Genomic DNA, 24,892 nt, shown 5'->3' with positions numbered 1-24,892 from the left:
GCCGTTTCATGCAGATAATATTGTATTTATGTGTGGAAATGAATATGGGGCTGGACCGGATGTAGGACCTGCCACCTTCAGACAGCATCGGAGGAAATGTGGAGCTACAAGCCACAAACAATAGCGCTCGTGCAAATCGCATTACCTTAAGTTTTTATTGCATTTCACAAAACGAGGCCACCTTTCTTTACAGATTATTTTGACGCCTCCAGAAGGCAGAAAAAACTAAAAGAAAAAAATCTACCAACTGGTTTGACTCCCAGGCGAATTATCCTCAGGTAAGACTGGAGTACCGCTGCTGACACTGGCTAGCTAGCATAGCTCAGACCCAGTCCTCTGTTTACAGAGGAGTTCATCAATGTGGGGAAAGTTGCCATTTGTTTGCAAAAGAACAGTCCAGTAGACAAACTCCACCCTTTTTTTCCAAAAGCAATTAGTACCCTTGATGGACTGAATTTGCTAAGTTAGCATGCTAACACGTACCGCTAGCTGCGCACGCTGCCCTTGTTATCCTGTCGCTGCGTTGTTGGGTTTTATTGTCAACTAGATTTCACTCATTAATGTTACTCACAGCACGAGCTGGACAGGTTTTATAAGTATTCACATGGTGAATGATTGGTGTCTGCAACTTTAGGTTCACCGAGCAGCTAGCTTACTACTCCGGCCGCAGTTAAGCCATGTGTGTCAGAAGATAAGCGCTGTCGGTGGTCGGAAGGAAGGGGTATACTAGTTAAACTGGTTAACTGGTTACTGAGCATTTACCAAACCAGGTTTCCCGCATTGGTGCAAGTTGTCCAGCTGTTAGCTGATGTTTAAGCACTTTGGCAACGTTTTTGATCGTGAATCAAGGTAACGTGAGAGACTAAAATAGCACACAGAGCTGGGCATCGCAGATCTGTTAATAAAATAAATAATATTAATGACGTTAGCACTGTCTCGCGGCACGTCATGCGGGACAGCTGCCTCTTAGTTGACCTACGCACCAGTTACACCACACAGGAGACGGAAGGTTACTGGAGTTCATTTCAGTGTTACTCCCAGAGCTAAAGCTAACTTCAGTCCTTTTTTCCCCAGCAAAACTTTATGGAAACCACAAAAACATATCTTGTATACTCAAGATTAAACAAAATGGGTACAATAAGTCAATACAGAAAAGACTAACAAGGTTACATACAAATTAATTAGAATTAAGCTTGAAGCAAGAACAAAAACAGAGGATACAATTTTATATGACAATTAAATATAAAGTATAAATTATGAGGAGGGATCTACACGATTAAAAATATTTTCATAAAAATTGAGAAGCCTCATATTCTTCATATTGTTTCAGAGAAACTCCTTAAAAAGTGAGTTAATTTCTATTTGGAATAAGGGAAACGGCAGTTGTTGTTTGAGGAATCTGTTTATGAATAAAGAATTTGGCTTGTAATATGAAATACTTAACTACATGTTCAAAAGGTTTATTGTTGGGGTTTTCATAATAGAAAATGATATTTTAGTTTATAGGAGCATGCAAGGTTCAGGTGATCACATAGGTGAATTTTGAGAACAGTTAAACATTTTGTTCTCTTGTAATAAAAAAAATAAATAAATAAAAAAAAGTTAGTTTAATCTTCTGCCTCACAAAAGGAGCATTTATTAGTTTTATTCAAATATCTGGAGATCACAGCATTAACCGGGTAAATATTATGAAGGTTCTTAAAATAAATTTCTTCAGCTTTGTTGGGAATTCAGTATTTATCAGGAAGAAGCCAAGGTTTCTCCCAATTAACATCTTGAATGTGAGATCTAAAAACACAAAATTACCACGTGGAGTGATTTTCCTTTCCATTTGAAATGTCTGACAAATATGTTTATTACAGTTTCTGTTTGTCATGGTAATACCATTCACAAGTGATGTAGGTTATATAGCTATGAGATCCAAAGGATAAATAATTTTTAATTAGAAAAATGAATCCAGGAGGAATAGCTTTCATTAAGAGGTTAAAATCTGTAGGAGTTACTGGAAAACTGTAATGTGCAAGAAACTGTTCAGAAGCCAACATATTGCCAGTTACATCAAATAGTGATATGATATTGGAAATACAATGGTTCCACCTCTACTTGAAAAACAAGGGTCTATTTTTCATAGTTATTTCCTCATTGTTCCAGATGATCATCTTGCGTGGGGCGAGATGTTGTAAGAGAAACATTATTTAGAGGCAAGAAGACACTGTTGATGAAACTTAGAAAGAGTTACTGATAGTTTAGTAGGAGAATAGTTGCATTTTAAAAGGTAGGAAAGTCCACCAATTGAGTTAATGTGCTAACTTCAGTCTCGCGACAAACGTGGGATGTCAGGCACGTCATCATTTCAGCTTCTCCTTTTATTCTTCTTCCTCCTCTTCAATGACTTTTTTGCATGCACTGTTAAACCCAATACGGTGATGTTTACTAGGGATTACACCTTACGATCCACGTTCATCTTATTTGACACTGACATGTAGATAAAGGAGTGTTAGATGGGATACCAGTTGTAGAGCCACTCGTTTTTAATGCGTGAACATTTGCACAACTAAATTTAATAGTGGTATACTTTTACAACACTGTTGGGTAAGTAAGCATAACTTTAAAAATAATTATTTAATACAAGCGGGATATAAACGGCTCAAGAAGAGCAATTGTTATCAGGATCAGTTAATTATATCTGTGGCATAATCTTATGAGCTTTCAAATAATCTTATTTCTGTCATACTGATTTCAGTGAGCCCACATGGCCGCTACACAAAATTTGATAAAATAAAATGCTACCTAATTATGTTGTGAAGTAAGTGGAATAAACTGGAACAAAACTTAAGTATTCCTGCCTGCAGTCTGGTGAGAAGAATTATACACAAACACTTTTGTTGTTGTTGTTGCAGGACTGTTCCTGTCTAAAAAGTGTCCCATTTAGTCTTAATTGTGCTATTTGTTAGCCAAGATTGAAACCTAAAAGCAAACTGAAATTGTCATTTTTATCACATATTTTCCCAGCAGTGTTTCCCAGTCCGAGTCCTCAGGATCCTCTGGCCTACACGTCTTACATGTGTTCTTACTTCAGTGCACTTGATTCAGATTAATGAACTTCCTCTTCGCAGCCTGTTGGCAAGCCATTCATTTACTTTGGGTGTGTTAAAGTAGGTCTGCTGTAAAACATGAAGGGCAGTGGGTCTTAAATATCAGGATTGGGAAACACTGTTTTATATTGATAATTTTAAGTATCTTCCTCAGAATGTGTTTGGTACAAAGTGCAGTCACATCCTACGCGTAGTAAACCATTGATCTCTGTTATCTGCTAATCAAGGGCAGTTTTGCCCTATAGGACTTTGAAGCATTATGATGTTGATAAGCCGTTATCTGAGTAATGACGTCTCGGATGGTACTTAAAGATTCTTGTAGTATTGTAGCGTCTGTATACCCAGTTACTCACTTCTGTGACTGTGGGCTTTAGTGCAAAATATCTTTGAGTATTTATATTTAAATTGGTGTTTTATGCTGAATATTTCACCCAGTAAAATCTTTTTGCCTTTTAGTCTATTCGTTAACTACTGCAATGAAAACCTAAATTATCCTAGAGTCTTATCACTCATCGGTTATTTGTATGTCCATCTACAATGCTGAGGCAGCCTTGAAAGGGTTAAAATTGGTTCTTAGCTTTTCTGCTTCAGCCAACCCTTTTAAATAATTTAATACTTTTTGCCATTTCTAAAATGAACCTTTTTCCAATTACTTTGACAAATAATCTGAATTGTTTACAGTATTTAGCTAATTTTTCCAGATCATAATCTATTCGGTTGCTTATTATATTATCTCCCAATGACAAGGATTAAATTAGTCTTTAAATTGCTGTTTTGACACCAACATTAAAAATGGGCTTTAGTGATAGGAAGTGAATCCAGATGGGATACAAATGGTCGCTCTTGGATGATTTTGAGTGCAGATGAGTATACTGGTGTTATATGAGGATTGAGAGCTTTGAAACATGAATGACCTTCATCGGTCAGCTACTACAGTGCATTTTTTATCTCCATTCGTTGTTGGTTTTTTTTGACTGGGGGTAAGACCTCAAGTCTATATTTTAACCTTTGCCCTACTTGCTTCAGTTGAGCCCTCATGGTTGCTGTCTGCTAGATTGTTATAACCTTGCTTGTAATAGAATTGGATGGCTGCTGGAAACCATTTTCTATACAGCTTACTGTCAAAAATGGAGGGCAAACATGGCAACAAAATCTCTGACTTCCAGGCTTTAGGATAATGCATCCCTAATTACACTTCACCAGTCAGGACGCACAGTGTGTTAATCATTCCTTGGAAATCACCACTTAGCTAATTTAAGGCGTTACCAACAGGTGGCTGATGGCAAGGTGAATCAAGAAAATCTACATTGTGACTGGTTTCTTCAGCATGACAGATGCCAACTTTACCCTGGCTAGAGAGAACCCAGGCCTGGTCTTTGTTAATGTTAATGAAATGTGACATATCCAGGGTGCACATAGCCTGCTAATCAGCACTAATCTGATCCACTGGATTAGAGGATGGGAATCCAGGCAAGACCATGCTTACAGTATGTGTGCCTACTTCCTTCCAGAAGTGAGCCATCTTCCAAGCCAACTTTCCTTCCATTTAGTATTGAGCTCTAGTTATTAGTTTTCTGCGTGCTCTTGCTTGCAATGGAAATCCATTCTTTTTAAAAAAAAATTTCTTCCTTTTCATTCCTTTGTTTGAACATCTTTTGCTGGTCAGGCAGTTCCTCCAACAGGTCTGAGATCTGGTCGTATTCTGCTGTCATCATCATAATCTCCCGCTTTCGTTCTGTGGGATTATCATGGCTATGAAGCAGACCAGCCTGTGACTGTCCACTGCGCTCTGCAGGCCTTTACTTTTTATATATTTATATTTTTTTACTCTGGTTGTGAGTTAGTGGGACACCAGGAGCCAAAATGCTGAACCAGAGCGCTGTCATGATCTTCACTGGGATTTGTGGGGCAATGGTGTTCATGGCCATGGCCTACTATGTCTACTGGTAAGTAAGGGGCAGTTTGGCTTGTTGCTGCAGCAATGCTGAGATAAGTCCTCAGTGATTTATGAGGAATTTTTAGAAGCTAGTGTAGAATTTCAGGGTGTACCATTAGCATGTGTAGCGAAGTCTTTTGATGACCAGATTACGTTTTTAGAATGACATGTCCTTAAAATGGGGCGGCTACAAAGCATGACGGATTTTTTTAAACGTATCTTAGCTGGTGTTTGAAAATGTACACTTTAGTATCATTTTGTTTATTGCAAGGTCTGTACAAGCAGTGGTTATTTGTTTGTGTAGAAGCTGCATTTAGATCCAGAGCAGAAGCAGCTGTCCAGCTCTAAGCAGCTTTAACTCGGTCAGCATTAGTAATCTTTCCACAAGTTGGGCCTGCAGACTTTGTCAGCTATTATTTGTCATTTCTATACACATTTTACAAATAATCTGTGGATGTCTTTGTTTATGCAAAATCATCTGTAGTTTCCACAGTACATGAATATTTCTTAATCTAATATTGTTGGTGCTTATTTAGGTTCAAACATTCACATTAAGATCCTCACATTGAGTGGTGAAGTATAAATATTTGGATTAAAAATGGGTTTTTAACTTCCTTTTCATTTAGTTTTTTTTTTTTTTTTTTTTTTTAATACACCAACTTAATAGCCCAAAAGACTGACCTGGAATGCCTGTCCAAACAATCATGCCTGCTAGGATGGTGTTTACTTCAGTTATCATGATATGGTTGCTTTAATTAGTGTTTGTGTGTTTTTATTCATAAACTTCACAGCAGTTCAGATATGATGCAAGTGAGAGTGAATAACTCTGCAATATTTTAATAGGTGAGTCAGAGGCGTAAACAGAGATAATCAGCAGATAAGCCCATTTAGCCATGCTGTCAGCTGATAAGACAAAAGAAAATTACACCGTAGCAGTCTCAAAGATGTGTTGGAGAAAATGTGGAAATGTTTGAAAGTTATAAGCTCTGGCCTTTCTTGATGTGTGTTTTATTGAAACTTGAACACACCATATTGTCAGTATGAGTTCGGGTTGATTGACAGAAATGCAATCGCAGGTCAGTCTGCTCTCGGCTTTTTTGGTTTACTTTTAGATTTTAGGCATTTTTGCACTTTGAGTACATATACAGTTGTGCTCTTATGTATTCACACCCTTTCATAAAAGAAAAGGCTGAATTTACAACAGTCACTCAAATAACTGGAGACTTAAAAAAGGAACAATTACTAAAAATTTGCAAAAATCTTTGCAAAAAAAAGAATTTAGTAAGATAAGACACCATTTTTTTCGTTTAATAGAGTTGAAGAAAGGAAAACAAACAAACAAACAAATTGGTCCTGGACAAATTAGAGCACTTTTCTGTTGAACAGTGGGACAAAATACCTGTCAACAGGTGCAGAAGTCTGACTGAGAGGAACAGAAAACACCTGAGTGTAGCGGAAACATTAAAGGATTGTTCAACAACATATTAGTTTATGAGTGATGTAATAAATTATCTTATTTGTTTGCTTTCTAAAAAGAATATTTCCATTGAGCCAGAATTAGAAAATAATGTGATGATTTTCATAAAATTTTTATTCATTATTACTTTAGTCAATTTCAGTTTATTTTACAGGCAGCTGTTTTTTTTTCCTTCTTTAATGAAAGGGTATGAATAAATATGAGCACAACTGTATGTTCAAAATTCTGAGTAAACTCTGGTTCTGTCACATGTTCACGGCCTCGACTTGCAGCTTAAAATTAATTCTAACCTGAAAATGCTGCTGGCAGGTTGTGTGGAGATGTGTGAGCAGAAGTTGTATTGTTTTGTGTGTGTGTGTGTGTGTGTGTGTGTGTGTGTGTGTGTGTGTGTGTGTGTGTGTGTGTGTGTGTGTGTGTGTGTGTGTGTGTGTGTGTGTGTGTGTGTGTGTGTGTGGTGGAATTAAAACAAAGTAATGACATATTGGGCAGACTTCTTGTGAGTCCCAGTTTGTTGCCACAGCAGAAGTTGGCCAAGGAACTTGTCCATTGGCAGCTTGTGTAAAACACAGCCAGAGTGACTAATCATCAGGGTACATTCAGTAATCGATTATTACATTTATCCATAAACATATAAGCACAAGAACGACTAAGAAGTCTAATCTTTCTTTCAAACCTGGTTGATACTTTTGGTCATAGCTTTTGGTTGTTTCTGTTCTCGTTAACTGTGACAAAGCAATTAGAAAATGTTTTTTTAAAAAAAGGGTAAAAACACATGTTTTGGATGTTTTCAAAATGTTTTATTAAAATATGTCCTTCATGTTGCTAAATATATCAGACATCTGGGTCAAAGTGGAAACCTGACTAATATTGTCAATCTCTGAGCTTTATAACCCAGCACACTGGTCTGTTTTATCTAGTTAAGCTGAGGAAAACAGCTGTTCAAAGAAAAATCAGATTAATATCCACCAGTCTCTGCTTTTTGGCCAAGTCATCAAAAAAGAAACATACAGTAATGTAACTTTACCCTCCCATTCAGTCTCACACCATATGAACAAAGGTCACACTTGTAACATAATGACATCTGTGCATGTTCATGCTGATAACCCGCCTCTGGTTTATCCATGAGACACCTGCAGCCGCTATTTCTAAGCGTCTGAGATATGGAAGTTTTGTGTTGCTTCGTTGAATGATCCAGGAAACTGAGCTGAACTTCGGTGGATTTGAATGTAAGATTTTATTATCTTTGCACCAAAGCAGCTTCATTAATGTTTGTTACAATGTGAGAGAGGCTGATTGCACTGGAAAGGACTTGTTGCCTCCCTTCATTAATCTGGCTTTTTATAAACTATGCTGTTTTATGCTATGACTGCTTGATAATAAAATGTTGCAGGCTGGAGATACAAGTGGGTGGAAATTTTTTAATTCCTTGTGGTTTATAATGAACCCATGTTCAGTTATTCATGCAGGGTCTGTGTTCCTACACTGTGTATTTAGTGCACTTTTATAAGACAGCGCTGTTGGAAGTAAAGCCAGAAGTTATTTCAGACACTGAACAAGAGGTTGCCAGAGCTGAAAAGTGTTGTCACTGGGACATGCGACAGTTGCACAATGTTTGCATCTCCCTAGAATACAGGAAACAGTAGACAACATTGTGTATTTGCTGTTTTTTTTCCCCTCATAGTTTTAGCAAAGAATGGAAGAATTTGCATAAATGTTGATGTTGCATTCAGTTGTACGATCATGATCTTTCATTCCCTATTTATCTATTTGCGCATTGTTTTTATGTAAATACATTATCTGTGGTAAAGATTTCTTGTCAACGTGGACTTGATGTATTAATATTTACACTTGATTCACTTTTTAATATTGTTTTAAATGTTTACACAACTCCACAGGGTAATGTAGAACAAAGCAGGTGGAGATTTGGCCAACTGTCTACAAGTTACAGATTAGAAATGGTCATCAGAACTGCGTTAAAACGGGCTTGACCTACACTCTAATGGGCTTTGGTGTCATTGTACGAACAGTGCATTTAGGGCCTCTTGATCTATTGTTGTGCTAATAAACAGTAATTGTGATGTTAAATAAAAAAAATACCAGATATTAATGTGATGCCAGTTTGATCTGTTTGTGTGTAGGATGATCTGCTTTTTAACCCGTTATTGTAGGGATTTGATAAATTTGGACTAGCCCAGTTTACTTAGCACAAATGCAAAGCCTTGCTCTTCAGTTTGTAACAGAGCTCGTAGTCTGACAGCCAAGTCCTGACGCAGAGCTAAACAGATGTCTCTAGGTCACCTGCAGTAGAAAAATGGAGCTTTTATAAGCCAATATGGAGGGCTCTGTGTGACCTCTTAGCAGAGCTTTATTGTCCAGATCTGTAATGTGTCAGTCTGTCTGGCCAGTTGTCCAGAAGATGGTCTTTTATTTGACTTAATGCAAACCCGAGAAAAGCGGCTAATAGTCAGGTATATACACATACACCTGTTGTGATAAAGTTTGGGCACAAAGTTTAATTCAGAAATGTAACAGGCGTTTTCAGGTCAAAATCAGCTGAAACAAAAGCTTGTTGGTGTTTGTGCGTCATTCATTTTGCCTCATTACTTTGCAAGACGTCTTATTAACTTGCCACCCACACAGTGTGATCGAGGCGGTTTCTAATCTCACAGCACTGCTGTCTTTATCTGGTGACATAATTCAAACTCTGGGCTGAAACACCCACAGAACCATGGACATGTTGCTGCAGCCTGCAACGTGCTAACTTTTATTCCTCTGCTGTCTTTGACAGGTCCGTGGTATTGGCCGAAGGACCGTGTAAACGCGGCTTGTAAAGAAATTCCACCGTGGTAAGAACGACTTGTCTTTTTTTTTTTTTCATTTTTAAATAAGGTTTCCCCCTGAAGCTCAGCCGAGCTAAACGGGCCACATCCTCCTGTCAACACCGTGCTATCAACATGTAATTGTTAGCCACGCTAGCATCCCTCTCTCTCTCCTTTTTTTTTTTTTCCACTTCTCGAGCTCTTTTCACATCTCAGCTCTGTTGTAGTCATTGTGGCTCTGCTCTCTGTCAGGTTTGTCGTGGTGTATAGAGAGGAGCCTCCTCAGCTCTCCAGGCTCCTCAGTCATGGCTCTCCTGGCCTACCTGAAGAGCCTGTTTATCCTGCAGCTGCTGATGGGCTTTGTGTTTGTGGTGAGCGGCCTCATCATAAACTTTATTCAGCTGTGCACCTGCATCCTCTGGCCGATCAACAAGCAGCTCTATCGCAGAATCAACTGCCGGCTCGCCTACTCCCTCTGGAGCCGTGAGTAGAGGATTTTCCAGTCTGTGTCTGTATATTTTATAGATATGTAAAATTTAAAACTGTGAGAGTATGAGGAAAATGCTGCAGGCTGTGGTGTTTGCATACATATTTTAAGCCCTTTTGTTAGGATTTCTGCCAAACGCTTCAGTGTTCAGGCTTCATATTTCATTTGTCACATGCACATCTGACATCGCGCCACAGTGACTCTCACAGATGATGAACTTTTACCTACTTAGACTCAACACCAGGACACAAGCAACTGCTGCTCTTACTCACTCCTGATCGTCCATTTGACTCAATCTGAAGTTTTGAAGAATAAAAATCCAAATAATGCATCAAAATAATTAAATACCGAGAAATGTTCTTAAAGTTTCCTGATCCCTAACTGTCATCACACTAACTGAATAGTTTTCCTCCAGTTAGTTTCATTAAACTGTTTTGTTGTAATTAGTTGTGGATTATTTGTCACCATCTTCCTAACTTGTGTCTGCGCAGAGCTGGTGATGCTGCTGGAGTGGTGGTCGGGCACAGAATGCACCCTATACACCGACCAGGCTACGGTGGACAAGTTTGGCAAGGAGCACGTCATCATCATCCTCAACCATAACTATGAAATTGACTTCCTCTGTGGCTGGACTATGTGTGAAAGATACGGTGTCTTAGGGGTCAGTTGAGCAACAAACTGTGCTCATATGTAGTCTTCACTGCTGCTAATAATTTCACCATTAAGAAAAGCCTCATTATTAAAACATGTGTACTTCCTCCCTCTATAGAGTTCAAAAGTGCTGGCCAAGCACGAGCTACTGAAGGTTCCTCTAATTGGCTGGACCTGGTACTTTCTAGAAATCGTTTTCTGCAAAAGAAAGTGGGAGGAGGACCGAGACACTGTCTTCACAGGCCTAAACAGACTCCGAGACTACCCTGAGTATATGTGGGTAAGTACGGACGTGTTGAAGTGTCGATGTTTCGACATCAAACTGGCGTTTTGCATCACATGCATTCAGCTCTCACCCAGTTAGACTGTAAAACAACCTCCCAGAAGATCTGACTTCTGGTTCTCATTTTGATGAAGTGTTGGTATAAAGTTAGTAAATAAAAATGCAGATTGTAGATAAACTAAAATTCCTTAAGCTTTACAAGAAAACAAACAATTCATCCTTGCAGTGAGTGTTCCTGCTGCTGCCCTTTGTCCCAGTTTCTCACACAGATTTATCTTGGCAGTGAAACACAAATAGTCTTCAGTGCAGCAGCTGGGTTTGACATCTCTCAACATGAGGTTGTCATTGTATTTTTATTTGATTTTTTTTTTTATTTTTCCTGGGGAACTTTATGCTCTAGACTTCATGCTAAAACATCATAGTAAACCAGGTTATTCTTTATTTTCATGAATTTTTCTCTATGAAAATCAAGGATGAACCTGTTTTTCAGGGTTTTTTGAGGTTGCTGATGTTATCTGAGTGTTTATTGTTCACCTTTTTCTCAAAGTGTAATTGGTTGTTGGAGATTTTCACAATGACTCATTGAACTCTCAGCAAACTGCTGCTAAGACAAGAATATTTTGGTTGATCTGCAGTCGATATGTCTACTTTTGTACACCTAAGTTGAAGTGGTGCTTTTATGATTGTGTAGTGTTTCACTGAGATGAATTAAATTAGTAATTTCACTAAAACAGGGTGGATGGGAGAAGAGAAAAGAGGTCATCCCAAGCCTGTGATTTATTCTGTTTCCTTATTGTACATGTTTGGAGGTAAATATGCATGAATCTGTAAGCACAGCTCTTCTCTCTCCACAGTTTCTGCTGTACTGTGAAGGAACCCGCTTTACAGAGAAGAAACACCAGATCAGCATGCAGGTTGCAGAGAGTAAAGGCCTGCCTAAACTCAAGTATCACCTGTTACCCCGAACCAAAGGATTCACCACCACACTGCAGTGTCTGAAGGGCACAGGTAGTTTTATTAGCTCTCACAGTCAATTCACTGTGAATAAAAAGAAACACTTTTAGAAGAAATTTTTAATCTGCTTTTTTCTTTTTTTTCCCTGTCTCTGCTTATCTCTCTATTACAGTAACTGCTGTTTATGACGTGACTCTTAACTTCAAAGACAACCAGACACCCACTCTCCTGGGCATCGTCAACGGCAAGAAATACAAAGCTGACATGAGAATTAGGTGCGTGTCACTTATGCTCTTATTTCATGTTTAATAGTCAGTGTTTGCAATAACTAGAGACAACAAAAGGATTTACTTTTTGCTTTTTTTTTTTTTTTTTTAAATATTTTGTTCTTCAACAATCCAAGTGAAGGAGGCTGACTTGATTCCAGTACTTCCATATAAGCAGTCTCCTCAAAAAACTAGTGGTCTGACACTCCAAGTTAAAGTGGGTTAGAATACAAAGAAGGACAGCTCTATTTTCTGTGTTTACCTGATTTAATTAGATTATTTTTTAATTGGTTTTACTCAATAAATGATGAAAAGTAAATGTTTGGAGATGTTTGATTCTTTATTTTAGTTTGGAGATCAGGAATGTAAACGGCGGCGCTTGATGCCCTCTGGTGGTGAAATGCTGCCACTACAGACCAAATGTGCCTCGCTTTATTTTATTATAAAACACTTGCAGTTTTGCTCTAAAATCTAGAAGAAATAAAAAGTAATATTAAATATTGTCTTCTAATGAAGCTGTAAATTGTCCATGTTTAGTTACTGCATTGCTCAGTCTGGCTGGCATGTCCTCTATAGATGTACATATAGCTGCCTGTCATTCTCATAAAGATCAAATTTCCTAAATAAAATTATGTCAGTTGACTTTTTGTCAACAAAGATTTACAGGTTGCAAATCTTAGCTGCTTTTTTGTGTAAATTAAACCTAGGTTCAGGGAGTCTTTATAATCCCTGTGGGGTTATTTGCTGTGCATCGAGCAGTAAAAATATCAATCAGTGCAACAATCACAGAGGTACAACAATAAATATTAAGAGTACCATAATAAATAGATTCATAAATAAGTCATCATGTGATCATTTGTTATGCTAGAGTCCTTCGACCCCAAGAAGCTGAACTTTTCTTTCTCATTTATATGTGCATGTAAAACTGAATTGGAAGCCACACATCCAACACATACAGAATAGAATCTCCAAAAATATTGCAATAATGAATAAAGTAAAATTTAATTTGGATTCCAAAGCCCTTTACTTGTTGTACTGCAGCCTTGTTTTGCCCCATATAAGTTATGGTGTGGAAATTTGGGGTAATAATTATAAGACTTCCCTACAATCAATTTTTAAACTTCAAAAAAGAGCAGTTAAAACCATTCATAAAGCTGGATTCTATGACCACACACACATACTATTTCTACAATCAAAATTATTTAAATTACATGACTTGGTAAACTTTTACACTGCACAGCTATTGTATAAGGCAAGTAAAAATGCAATACCAGCAAACATTCAAATTATGTTCAAAGTAAGAGAAGGAGAACATAATTTACGAGAATGTAATAATTTCAAATATCCACCTGTTAGAACCACCAGAAAGAGTATGTGTGTGACTGTCTGCGGGGTTAGACTCTGGAACGGGTTGGGGAGAGAACTTAAGCAATGCTCTTCTATTTATCAATTTAAAGCTAAGTATAAAGCAATGGTATTGATGAAATATAATGCAGAGGAATATATGTAGGGTTATTTATAAGTATAATGTTGTTATAAGTGTGATGCTCAAGTATTCTTTCATTCATTCAAGACTACAGTATTGTTGTGATTATGTATGTAGTGGTGATGATGTTAATAGTTACATTTCCATACATGAATGGTCATGCACATTTTAAATATCAGATCAGGGCTGGCAAGTAGTGGATCGGTTGTCCAGAGGGCGCCCCCTACTGGCAGCTGACTCACCAAAACCTTGTTTATTTTAATGCACAGTATAGACTCAAAAACAGAGCGTGTTCCTGTTGTTGGGAGCTGTCTCCAATAACAGCAGGTTCATATTAATAGCCAACCTTTTTAAGGGACAATACACACAAGTTAATGAATTTGTTATTAACATAAACACCACTTAGAGAAATTGCTTAATACAATCTTTATGATTGTATTACAGTCTATTTATATTACAGTCTATTTACATATTGTTTTTGAGTGAAGATGAGTTATAACAATACTAAGTTATTTATTATTGTCCCTTACCATTGTTGGTAATAGTGAACTTAACATTGTTGGTATTAAGTCTTCTTAACTAATGTTGGTATTAAGTCATGTCGTTACTATTGTTTGGTATTACTCATGACCATTGTTGGTATTGTGTCGTGCATCCTTTGTATTGTAAGGTTTTGATTTGTGTTATCTAGGGGTGGGATTTAATAAGTTTTTCTTCTTCCCACTCCTTTTCGAGCTTATATATATATATTTTTTTTTTTTTTTTTTTTTTTTGGTTATGTATATGTACATCTTGGTATTGGTTTTGTTCATCTGCTCGAAATAAAGTTACTACGAAAAAAAAAAAAAAAACTGTTTCTGACACTCCTGTGGTATCATTTACTCCATCCCATCCAGGCGGTTTCCTGTGGAGGATATTCCAGATGATGAGCAGGAGTGTGCCAGCTGGCTGCATAAGATCTACCAGGAGAAAGTAAGTGGACATCGCAGAGAGTCTGAAGAGAAGCAGCCAGAAAAAAGATCCTTTTTATCCTCCTGTATTGGTCAGCAGTGCCACTTGATAATTAGTGAAAGTTATAATCAAACCAGTCACCATAATCATAATAAAGAAAAAGGATATTGAACATAATAAAATTTGAAGGCAGCCATCCAGTTGTAAATGGAAATTAAGTACACTGTTGGATTGTAGCTACATTGGTTCCCTTTTCTGACAAACTCGGCACAGCGTTTCAAATCAGATGAAGCAGTTATAATCATCAGCTGTTTATTTTTTTCCTCATCGTCCTTCAGGATGCCTTGCAGGAAATGTACAGTAAGGAAGGCAAATTCCCTGGACCGACCATCATCCCCCCTCGACGCCTGTGGACACTGCTCAACTTCCTTTTTTGGGCCACCCTTCTGCTGTCGCCCCTCATCAACTTTGCTTGCGGAGTGGTTGTCAGCGGCTCCCCTCTCCTCATCATCGGCTTCATCATTTTCCTCATCATAGGTAAGTCAAAGCTGCATCAGCAGCTTGCAGATTGAAAACTGATGCTGCTGCTTTCATGTTGAATTGAAAAGAGAAAAGTTCCCATTGGAGCACTAATTTACCACTTCGTTTGCTCTTTTTTTTTTTTCTTTCTTTTTGTGCCTCCCCAGCCTCCATAGCTATCCGTCGTCTCATCGGAGTCACCGAGGTGAAGAAAACAGGCTCCAGTTATGGCAACCAGGAGGCCAAGAAACAAAACTAAAACTGTGTAACCCCCTCCCGTGTAAGGCTGTTTGTCTACGGCCGTCCTGCGGTGTCTCACCCCTACCCAGCTCCATTCTCCTCCTACTGTCGGGTCAGTTGGTAGGCTGGGGGAGCAGACCCACCTGTGAAAACATAGGACACCAGAGTGAAATATTTCTAATGGCACTAGAGTTGGAGAGAATAACAGAGGGTGGGCAGTCCAAGCTCTGGTGTCGCACCGAACATGAGGGGGGAGATTCAGTACTGTAATCCTTGCATCTTTCTTAATTCACATAGCCTCCATTTGAAGTTCCATTAAATTTCAGTAACACCCAAGATTAAGCTCCTAACATGTCTGAGGTCACATGTACCACCATTCAGCCCATTTTCTGAGCTGCACCACCTACCTCCACTTCCTGTCATACATCAGCCAGTCAGGGAGAAGGAACACAATCCAATCCATATTTAATCTTTTTCTAATCCTAAATCTCCATCCAGGGGTAGTTTGTCCCCTCTTAAAGCAGTCTTCAGCACGCAGGACGTCCCACTACCCTTTTCTCAATAAGATTGGCTTGTAATGGAAATCGGTGCCTTGAGGCCCAGCCTGGCTTTCCCTAATTGGGTCACTTCACCCAGATCATGCAAAATGTTGCATTATTTTTGCCCAGCTGTTTCACTGGTTTTGTATTTCCAGGCTCTAAGATGTGCACTGCTTCACCTAAACAGTGGTTTACTTTTGTTTATGGTGCAGAAATTATTATAAAATAATGAAATGTAAAAGGGAAATAATGTCCGATCAGCTAGCACAATAATTCTGGGTGGTTTCTGGAGCAAGACCTTATGGATGTGATTTTACCTCCAGCAGTTTTCATTACAAAAAATCTTTAAATAAAAACTCACATCATGCTTTGTAATGATCTAACTCCTGTGATCTTGGTGTACTGACCCTCTAACATCTTGGAATCAAACAGGCTGGTGTCTGTTTTACCACAGCAAGGGCTTTGAATGTGAAATCTGTCCTTTTTCAAGGACACCTACCATCTGTTACAGGTCTCATTTGCCGCCCACAGCACCAGAGCACATGGTTACAGTTTGATTCTTTTTCCAATCTCTCCATTTCCCAAATCCAGCTTTTACTTTCTGAACACATTTAGGAGTTTACTTTCATGTCCTCATTTGCTTCTAACCAGAGCATCTCCTAAATGTGCTGTTTATTAACCCCCTCCCCTCTGATGCCAGTCACGATGGTTGAAATGCAACTCACTGTTGGATGTGACTGTTGTGCTGCTGCTGTTGAATAGCAGCGGAGTCAGATAGATCAGGATAGAGGTCACCAACTGTCTTCATGTAGCCGCACAGCTGTTAGCATAGCCTGTAGTGATATTTCAACCTTTGCCTTAAAACAAGCTTGCTCAGGCAAGGGATTGCTTATTTGCCACCCCTTTAAAACAAAAAAAAAAAAAAAGAAGAAAAAAAATACACTCACTTGTGTTATGTTGGAGTACTTGTCCTCTTCCTCTCATTACCATAATGCATGGTGGAGTAGCATGCATTTATTTGGCTTCATTACCAAAATGAGTGAATTATTCCTTAAAAAAAAAAAAAAAAAAAAAAAAAAAAACACACTTGCAAAGGTGTCAGTTTGGTAAAATCATCCTCGCAACTGCACACAGTGCCGTTGGGTAAAGAAAGCTTGACGTGAAGGCAGGTACAACTTGGCTGTTGATGGTGTGCGTCGAGTTAAATGTTGGCTGCTGCAGTATTAGAGAAGGTCTTTTCCCTCTCTGAAATAAGCCACATTCTCTGGTCCATATTGGTAGCAAAAATATGGAGTGGGATGTGTGTGTGTGTTTTTTCACCCCCCCACCCCACCCCCAAAGCATTTCACCTAAACAGCAACGTTGTACGTCCTCTTTCTGTAGTCATCTCTTACCAGACAGACTTCATGCAAGCCTTAATTAGTGCTGCTTAAATCTTACTTTTTGTGTGTGTGTGTGTGTGTGTGTGTGTGTGTGTGTGTGTGTGTGTGTGTGTGTGTGTGTGTGTGTGTGTGTGTGTGTGTGTGTGTGTGTGTGTGTGTGTGTGTGTGTGTGTGTGTGTGTGTGTGTGTAATATAGAGGCGAACTCACATGTTAGGGAAGGTTTGAAAGTTTTTACAGCAAACAAAAAAAAAGACAATAAGCAGGTTTTTGGGATTCGTTGCCAAGTAACTTGCTATGAAGTTTTAACATAAATAGAGCCAAGTTGCTTATAAAGAATTTTGTTCACTCTTCTTTTACACAAAGTTAGTTTGAGTCGCATCATTTCAAATCCGCGAGAAACATTCAGGATTCAGATGTGTTTCTGTTCTAAATCTCCATTCAATGTGAACGCCGTGCGAAAATCCTACTCCACAACTCCACAAGGCTTCGAGAAGATTCAAATCCGTATTTGCAAAAATGTTCTGCACTGGATGTTTTTCTTTCTTGTTTAACTCAGTAAAGAAACATACCTGTGATCATTTTCCCCTTCTCATCTGAATTTTTGATTACTGTGAAGCAACTCTACAAATCCAGACTTCTTTAGACAAACCACTTTTTAAAACCTCCAGGAATCCCATTAGCAGCACCTCTTGCATCAGCTTATGTTTTGTTTTCTACAGCTATTTTTATGTTTTCTTTAATTTAAACACTTGAGAATATTAAAGGATTTAATCACAAAGCAAACTCTTACTCTTTGGACTTATTTGGATTTGTGTGACTCTCTTTGGCGTGTAGGTGAAAGAAGAGCAGCTTAGTGTGAAACCTGTGACTGTGGGAGTTTCCTCTTTCCATGTCGCCTTCATCAACAGCCATGTCGCAGAGGCACTCTGGCTTTCATCCACTTTCATTTATCATGATTGCATCTAAGACACAGTATCAAGTTACATCAATGGGACTTTGTCTGGGGACTGTATAAACTATAAATATGTACATATCCTACTGTAAGAGATGAATGTCACACTCAAGTTGTAGAGATGTACGTAGCTGCTCTATAGACCATTTGAATGACACATCATTATTCTATCCTACATCCACAGAAAGGTGTGGATACATTATTGCTGGATGTGTGAACTGTACAAATATATACATAATGTAAATGATGAGTAGAATACTTAGTTTTTAAATACTGGTTTAGACTTCTGTCCTCTTGACAGCGCCGTGACTTCAGGCTTTGACCAAATGTACCACTGATGGACCACAGGAGGAGGATTCGAAGTGAGCAGTCCTGCAGCTGCCGTTTACAAGCGATATCACACTCGACACAGTGGGGCTGTAAATACCTCCAGCAACGCCGTTCTAATGAAATCTACAACAGCCGTCACAAACTATGCGTACGGAGCATTTCCCACACTTTGTAATTATTGTTTCCTACTGTAGTCACTTCCTTTTTGCATGATGTGCATTTCTGCACAGCCACTGAATTGAGTTAATTCTGACTCAGGGATTCTTTTACAGATGGGAAATGCAACAGTTGTGGCATTAACTCTGAATCTGAATAAAGAGGCTTTCTGGGGAACATCACTACGAGTTTCATTATTGCTGCTGTTACCATTATGATTGCAACAGTTATAGGTCATTTTTGAGAAACTGAGGAGGTTATTTTGCTATAAATTTTTATTTAAAAGTAAATAAAGGAAAAATATCTGTAAGTAAGCATGTGCATAAGTCTGGGGTAACCTATAACCTAGTGGGTTCTTTTGTTGTATATTGAATAAGTGGAGCATAAAATGCAGAAAATTGACAGCGACTTGCTTTTACAGATGCATTCAGTTTTAGTTAAACTTTTATAACAATGTGATTCTTTTTTTTTATGGAACAAAACCCTGTTTTTCCAGCCATGTAATCAGCAATGAAAAGCACAAATGCTACTTGGTGACTGTATTCCACAACCACCAGTCCAGTTTTAGATTTCCGACCAGACTTGTGTGATGCTGACTGAAGTAAATTCAAACCAAACTCAAGTTTCCACAATTAAGTAAGTGTGTGCACAAGTCCTGCTGTTCTTCATCTGTGGTGATGAAAACCTACCAGGAAAGTGTTTCTTTACATCTGTTGTGTAGCAGTGAAAGTTGTTCTCTGGGTATAAATGTCACCTTTTCATTAAGGCAAGGCAAGTTTATCTGTACAGCACCTTTCATGTACAAGACAAGTCAGAGTGCTTTACATGAAATGTTAAAAAACATTTAAAAAAAAAAAAAAGCATAAAAGAAAACACAGATAACAAAATCGCAATTAAGTAATAAATTATATTAAAATAATTGGGTGAGAGTTTAATCTCCACTGGCAGTTTGTTCCACTTGTTTGCAGCATGAACAGCTAAATGCTGCTTCTCCATGTTTAGTCTGGACTCTGGTCTGGACTAGTTGACCTGAGTCTTTGGATCTAAGAGTTCTGCTTGGTTTATATTCTCAAAACATATCACCTATGTATTCTGGTCCTGATTTGTAAACAATCAGCAGGGATTTAAAGTCTGTCCAGTGACTGACTGGAAACCAGTGTGAAGATTTTAAAACTGGTCTGATGTGTTCAGACCTCTTAGTTCTAGTTAAAGCTCTTCCAGCAGCATCTGAATGAGCTGCAGATGTTTAATGCTCTTTTTAGGAAGTCCTGTTTAAAGACCATTACAGTAATCCAGTCTACTTGAGATAAATGCCTGGATGAGTTTCTCCTGGTCTTACTGGGAGACTAAACTTTAACCAGCAAAAAGTGCTGAACCATCACTCATTTCTTTATATTCTGCTTATAAGAAGTTAGTCTTGTATTCTATCAAAGTGGCCTAGAATAAGAGTTCTTCAGGCTTTCTGGTGATCTAGCCACAGAATGCGTCATGTGATTCTAAATACAGCAAAGAAAACTAAAGCATTCCCATCACTGCTTTATATGTATGTATTTATACTGTAAATACACTGTAAGTACTTAACCGATGGATCTGCTGCATTAGATTTACCTTCAGTTTCCTCTGTGACTCCCAGGTACCACCATGCTTTAGGAGTTTGGATCTGTTTTGGTAACACAAACAGGACAGACATGTTTTGGCTCACAATGAGAGTGTGACTGAAGGAGATTTTGAAGGAAGTTACGCACATACTAAACTCAAGCTTTAGATGTAAAGACTACTTAATGCAATCACATTGTTACAAAGCTGCTTTGTGTGTTAATAGCATGATATTTCTCCTCAGCAGTCACATTGGCTGGACTTTGACCACTGGTGAGACGGAGAGCCGAGTCAACCATTAAAGAGGAGGTTCACATTGAAAAGGGGACATGCATGGCTACTTCATCTGGTGTGGGTAAAAACACTGGTTTGGCATCGAAAGGCTCAGCTTTAAGTTATCATTTTGGCTAAGAGAAAGATTAAAGCCAAGGTTATGATGGCAAACAGGATACATGCAGAAAAAGGTAAGCTGCTTAGATACACTGAGCTCTTTTAGTCTTTTGAGTACAACCAGGAGCATTTTGGGCACAAAAGTTAATTGTATTTATCCTGGACCTTTAATTAATATTCTAGCTGCATTTTTCATTCATTAAATATTAAAAGAAACTCTTTTTTGTTTAGTTTTTCTGACCTAATGTTGTTTTATTCATGTATTTAGCATTAAAAACAAGACTCAGAAGTACATGTGGCAGTGTTGGTGAATCAGTGTTTAACAATCTGGCAGGGGGCAAACTCTGTCTTCGTGAGCTCAGGATTGTCCTCTTGGGGCACGACTGGCTTGAGAAGAGTATGACAGGGAACACCATCCTTGGCCAAAAGATGTTTGACACCAGCAGGGATGTGAAGATGTGCGTCAGGAGGCAAGGTGTCCTCTGTAATGGCAGGAAAATCGTTGTGGTCAGCACCCCTGAGCGATGGATCCACTACTCTGTCCAAGACCCCAGCCTGACAAATGCAAACATGGCAGCCTGCATGGCCATGTGCCCACCCGGACCTCACGCCTTCCTGCTGGTTATTCCCATCAGCTCTCACAGAGGCAGGGAGTGGACAGTAGAGGTACCTCTTGAGCTGTTAAATGAAACTCTGTGGAGCAGCACAGTTGTAATATTCAGCAGAAGTGAGCGACTGAAAGGAAGGTCTGTGGAAAGCTTTGTGGAAAAATACAGTTTTCTTAAGACCGTTTTAGAGAAGTGTGCATACAGATACCACCTCTTAGATACAAGCATGTGGGCAGAGGGAGCTGCTGCTCAGGCTGAAGAACTGTTACAGAAGATTGATGCCATGGTGGGAGGCAACAAACAGCTAGGAGGAGCTGCTTATGTGACTGCAGATCAAGAGGTCTCCAAGATAACTGAGAGGGAGAAGAGAGCTGTAGAGGAGAGGGCAACGTTAAGGAGAAGGAACGTGAAGATGGCTAGAAGCGCGCTCAGATCCCTGATAGGTAAGCATCTCTTTCTGCTGTCATATTGTTTTACATCACGGTGACATTAGAACAAAGATTGAGAGATCTTCTCTCAATAAAATCACAATCAGTGTCATTTTTAACGCAGAAGTCAGCTGTTTTGAGAGAAAATAGTTGGTCATTTGTTAGTGAACACACTGATACTGTTTTATGTAAACTTAACCCTTTAAAGTCCAACCTTTGAACCACTGGGCAGAAAAGCCCTTTTTTTTTTTTTTTTTAAATTGGAAATCTTTATTTAGCCCCTTGACAAAATTTGAAAATAATTTAAACTTTTTTTTTTTTTTTTTTTTTTTTTTTTTGTATTTATAATCATTCATTACGGCTGCACGGTGGCGCAGTGGTTAGCACTGTGGCCTCACAGCAAGAAGGTCGCTGGTTCGATCCTTGGCTGGTTTGGTCAGTGGCCTTTCTGTGTGGAGTTTGCATGTTCTCCCAGTGTATGCGTGGGTTCTCTCCGGGTACTCCGGCTTCCTCCCACCATCCAAAGACATGCATGATAGGTTAATTGGTCACTCTAAATTGCCCCTAGGAGTGAGTGTGAGCATGAGTGTGGTTGTTCATCTCTCTGTGTGTGGCCCTGCAATGGACTGGCAAGCTGTCCAGGGTGTACCCTGCCTGTCGCCTGTGGCTGGCTGGGGTGGGCTCCAGCTTCCCCACAACCCTGAATGGAATAAGTGGTTTGGAAAATGAATGAATGAATGAATCATTCATTACCATGTGATGAGTCAAAATTATTGTAGTGTAATCTTCTGTTTTCTGGTGTCCAGGAGGCAGGAGAATAGTATAATGACGTACAATAGGGTTTTGAGTAAAGTTTCTACCATAAAGTGATGCCAAACTGTATGTATTGAATATGTTACACTTGGCTTTCTAGGGTTAATCAGAGCATTGGCAGTGTTAATCTAATTTATATGTCATATTTGATTACATGCACGTTTGTTGCACTTAACAAAAATACACATACAGAAGAGGCAGCAGAGGGAATCTGGAGGATTTCCACAACAAATGTTGTTCCTTTTTCCTTTTTCAGTGAATGTTGACTCTATATGGTTAAAAAAAAAAAATCCTAAAATATTAGATATGTGGAGAAATTATTGATGAAAATACAGGAACATGTTTACAGAAGATGAAACTAGTTTTTACTGAAGTCAATGAGTACATTTATGGTCTCATAACATCTGGAGTACTTAGAACTTAAAATAAAGTGATACTTTTTGTATCATTTAGTCATTTTCTACACTTACTTCATCCAGTTTATGATTGGATTGAGAAAGGGATGGGGGGGGGGGGGGGGGGGGGGGTTGTATTGTGTTACAGGAATTGGTTTGTCTTTTATAGGATATGTATTGTACCAGATGTTTGTGCATGGGGAAACAGTTTGGAGAGTTATCTGTGGTAGCGGGAAAAGAATGACTAAGACATTATTTAGTGCACGTACCTGAAAAGTGGAAGATGCTGGGGGCGGCTATGTTGGGATTCAGGTATGAGGGTATTTAAGGTGGGCATTTTGTTTGTCCGCGAGAGCCGATATTGATGTAGCAGGGTGCATGTTAGATTACTTTAGGTTTATTCGATTTCAGTTTATGTTTAGTGGGTAAAATGTAATGTGTGTAATGATAATCTTCCATTGTGGGTTTCTATGTATTTTAAGACTACATGCACCATTGCAAAATAAATTCTCAATTTGTCGGAGGACGTCTGCTGACTGCCATCTGTTAGCCACTCTGGCCACGCAACCTACAACATGCAGAATGCCATTCGCCGCATAAGAATTAGAAATTCTTTTCAGGAAAAAATAGTCCTGAAATTAATGCTGCTGCTGAAATCCTTCATCATCCTCATATTTATAGTTTCTTCTTTATGATCCAGCAGGATATCCGTCAACATCCACACTTCGAACTCTAGTTGTGGGACCAAAGCAAGTTGGGAAGAGCTCAGCTGGCAACTCCATCCTAGGTCATGAAGGCTTTACTGCAGGACATCCAACATCACAGTGCAGTGAGAGGCAGGGTGGCACTGGCAACAAGCAAGCGTCTGTTGTTGATACTCCTGGCTGGCATGGACGATACTGCCATGAAGACACTCCCACAGGAGGTGAAGCAGCAGATTACCCATAGTGCATCTCTGTGTGCTCCCACTCCCCACGCTGTCCTACTAGTTGTACGCAGTGATGAGACTTTCACCAATACTGACAGGAGACAAGTGGAAGAGCACTTGGGTTTGCTTGGATTTTGGGTGTGGACTCGAACCATCGTGCTGTTCACGTGGGGAGACAGCTTGGAGACGCTGCCATCGAGGAGCACATCGAGAGGTGGCCCGCTCTGCTGTGGCTGGTGGACAAATGTGGAAATAGGTATCATGTTTTTGACAACACAAACAAAGTTGGAAAAATTCAATTTAGGGAACTTTTAGAGAAGATTGAAGAGACAGTCATGGAGAACGATACTGAATGTTTGTTGAAAAATTATATAAATCTACGGGAAATCAACAGAAAACTCGATCAACGGTCAAACAAAGCTGCAAGGCGGTATAAGAAAGCAAAAGCAGAGAACGCTGTCCTCATGCAAAGCATTGAGGAAAAAGAAAAACTAGTAAAAGACATGTTGAGGGCATCTGAAGACAAAGATGAGAATTTTAAAGCCTTACAGGCAACAATAGACATAGAGACGATGAGAGACACAAGCCAAAAGAAAGACTATGAAGAAGTTAGCACAAGATTAGCAGAAGCTGACGAGGAGAGCAACCATCTGAGAGAGATTGTAATGGAGAAAGATAGAATCATAAGAGGTCTGACGGAAAGATGTGCTGAAAAAGATAAGGTCTTAAAGGCTACAAAGCAAAAGGTTGAGTTGGAAAAGGAAAGGCAACGGGAAAAGCTGAAGGAACAGGAGCGAGAAATGGCAGCCTTGAAGACAATGTATGAGAGGAAAACTGAAGAACTCAGGCAAACGATGGCAGATCACAAAGAGAAGCAACAGAGCTAAAACAGGAAAGTGAACGACTGAGGAGAGAAAACAGAGATACAAAGAAAATGTTGCAAGAATCCATTGAAGAGGTGCAAATGCACCATACCTTGGTTCAGAAGCACCATCAGACAAAGGAAACTACGGCGAGCACTGTGTCCGGTGATAACCACCTCAGGCAAAGGAAAACTATTACAGACATCAAGTTTCTGGAGAAACTCTGCAGACGACAAAATGGGCATTCACAATCACATCAAGTCACTATCGAGAAACTAGACCCAGTGAGTACGACCCAACGGTGAACAAAGTGATCTGTTGTTCACAGATAACTGATGCTTGTCATC

General features: G+C 39.1%; 1 protein-coding gene across 1 annotated transcript; it reads left to right on the top strand.

Annotated features, from left to right (window-relative positions):
• Positions 1-95: 95 nt before the first annotated feature.
• Positions 96-18,549, top strand: agpat3 (1-acylglycerol-3-phosphate O-acyltransferase 3). Its single transcript, XM_079254492.1, has 10 exons — positions 96-278; positions 9,297-9,354; positions 9,580-9,810; positions 10,306-10,475; positions 10,584-10,745; positions 11,603-11,756; positions 11,875-11,977; positions 14,351-14,426; positions 14,744-14,942; positions 15,092-18,549. The coding sequence occupies exons 3-10, from the start codon at positions 9,633-9,635 to the stop codon at positions 15,181-15,183; spliced, it is 1,134 nt and encodes a 377-aa protein (XP_079110618.1). The 5' UTR covers positions 96-278; positions 9,297-9,354; positions 9,580-9,632; the 3' UTR covers positions 15,184-18,549.
• Positions 18,550-24,892: the final 6,343 nt, after the last annotated feature.

The sequence above is a fragment of the Telmatherina bonti genome, assembly GCF_933228915.1.
Source record: "Telmatherina bonti genome assembly, chromosome: 15".
Classification (NCBI taxonomy): Eukaryota; Metazoa; Chordata; class Actinopteri; order Atheriniformes; family Telmatherinidae; genus Telmatherina; species Telmatherina bonti.
Note: the sequence above shows the minus strand (reverse complement) of the source record. Positions and strands in the feature narration are given on the sequence as shown.

What these genes read in the sequence shown, in the direction of transcription:
- agpat3 (XM_079254492.1), top strand. Translation starts at nt 9,633, where the DNA reads ATGGCTCTCCTGGCCTACCTGAAGAGCCTGTTTATCCTGCAGCTGCTG. An exon ending in AAAGCTGACATGAGAATTAG is followed by an intron (nt 11,978 to 14,350) that starts GTGCGTGTCACT and finishes CATCCCATCCAG; the next exon opens with GCGGTTTCCTGTGGAGGATA. An exon ending in CATCATTTTCCTCATCATAG is followed by an intron (nt 14,943 to 15,091) that starts GTAAGTCAAAGC and finishes GTGCCTCCCCAG; the next exon opens with CCTCCATAGCTATCCGTCGT.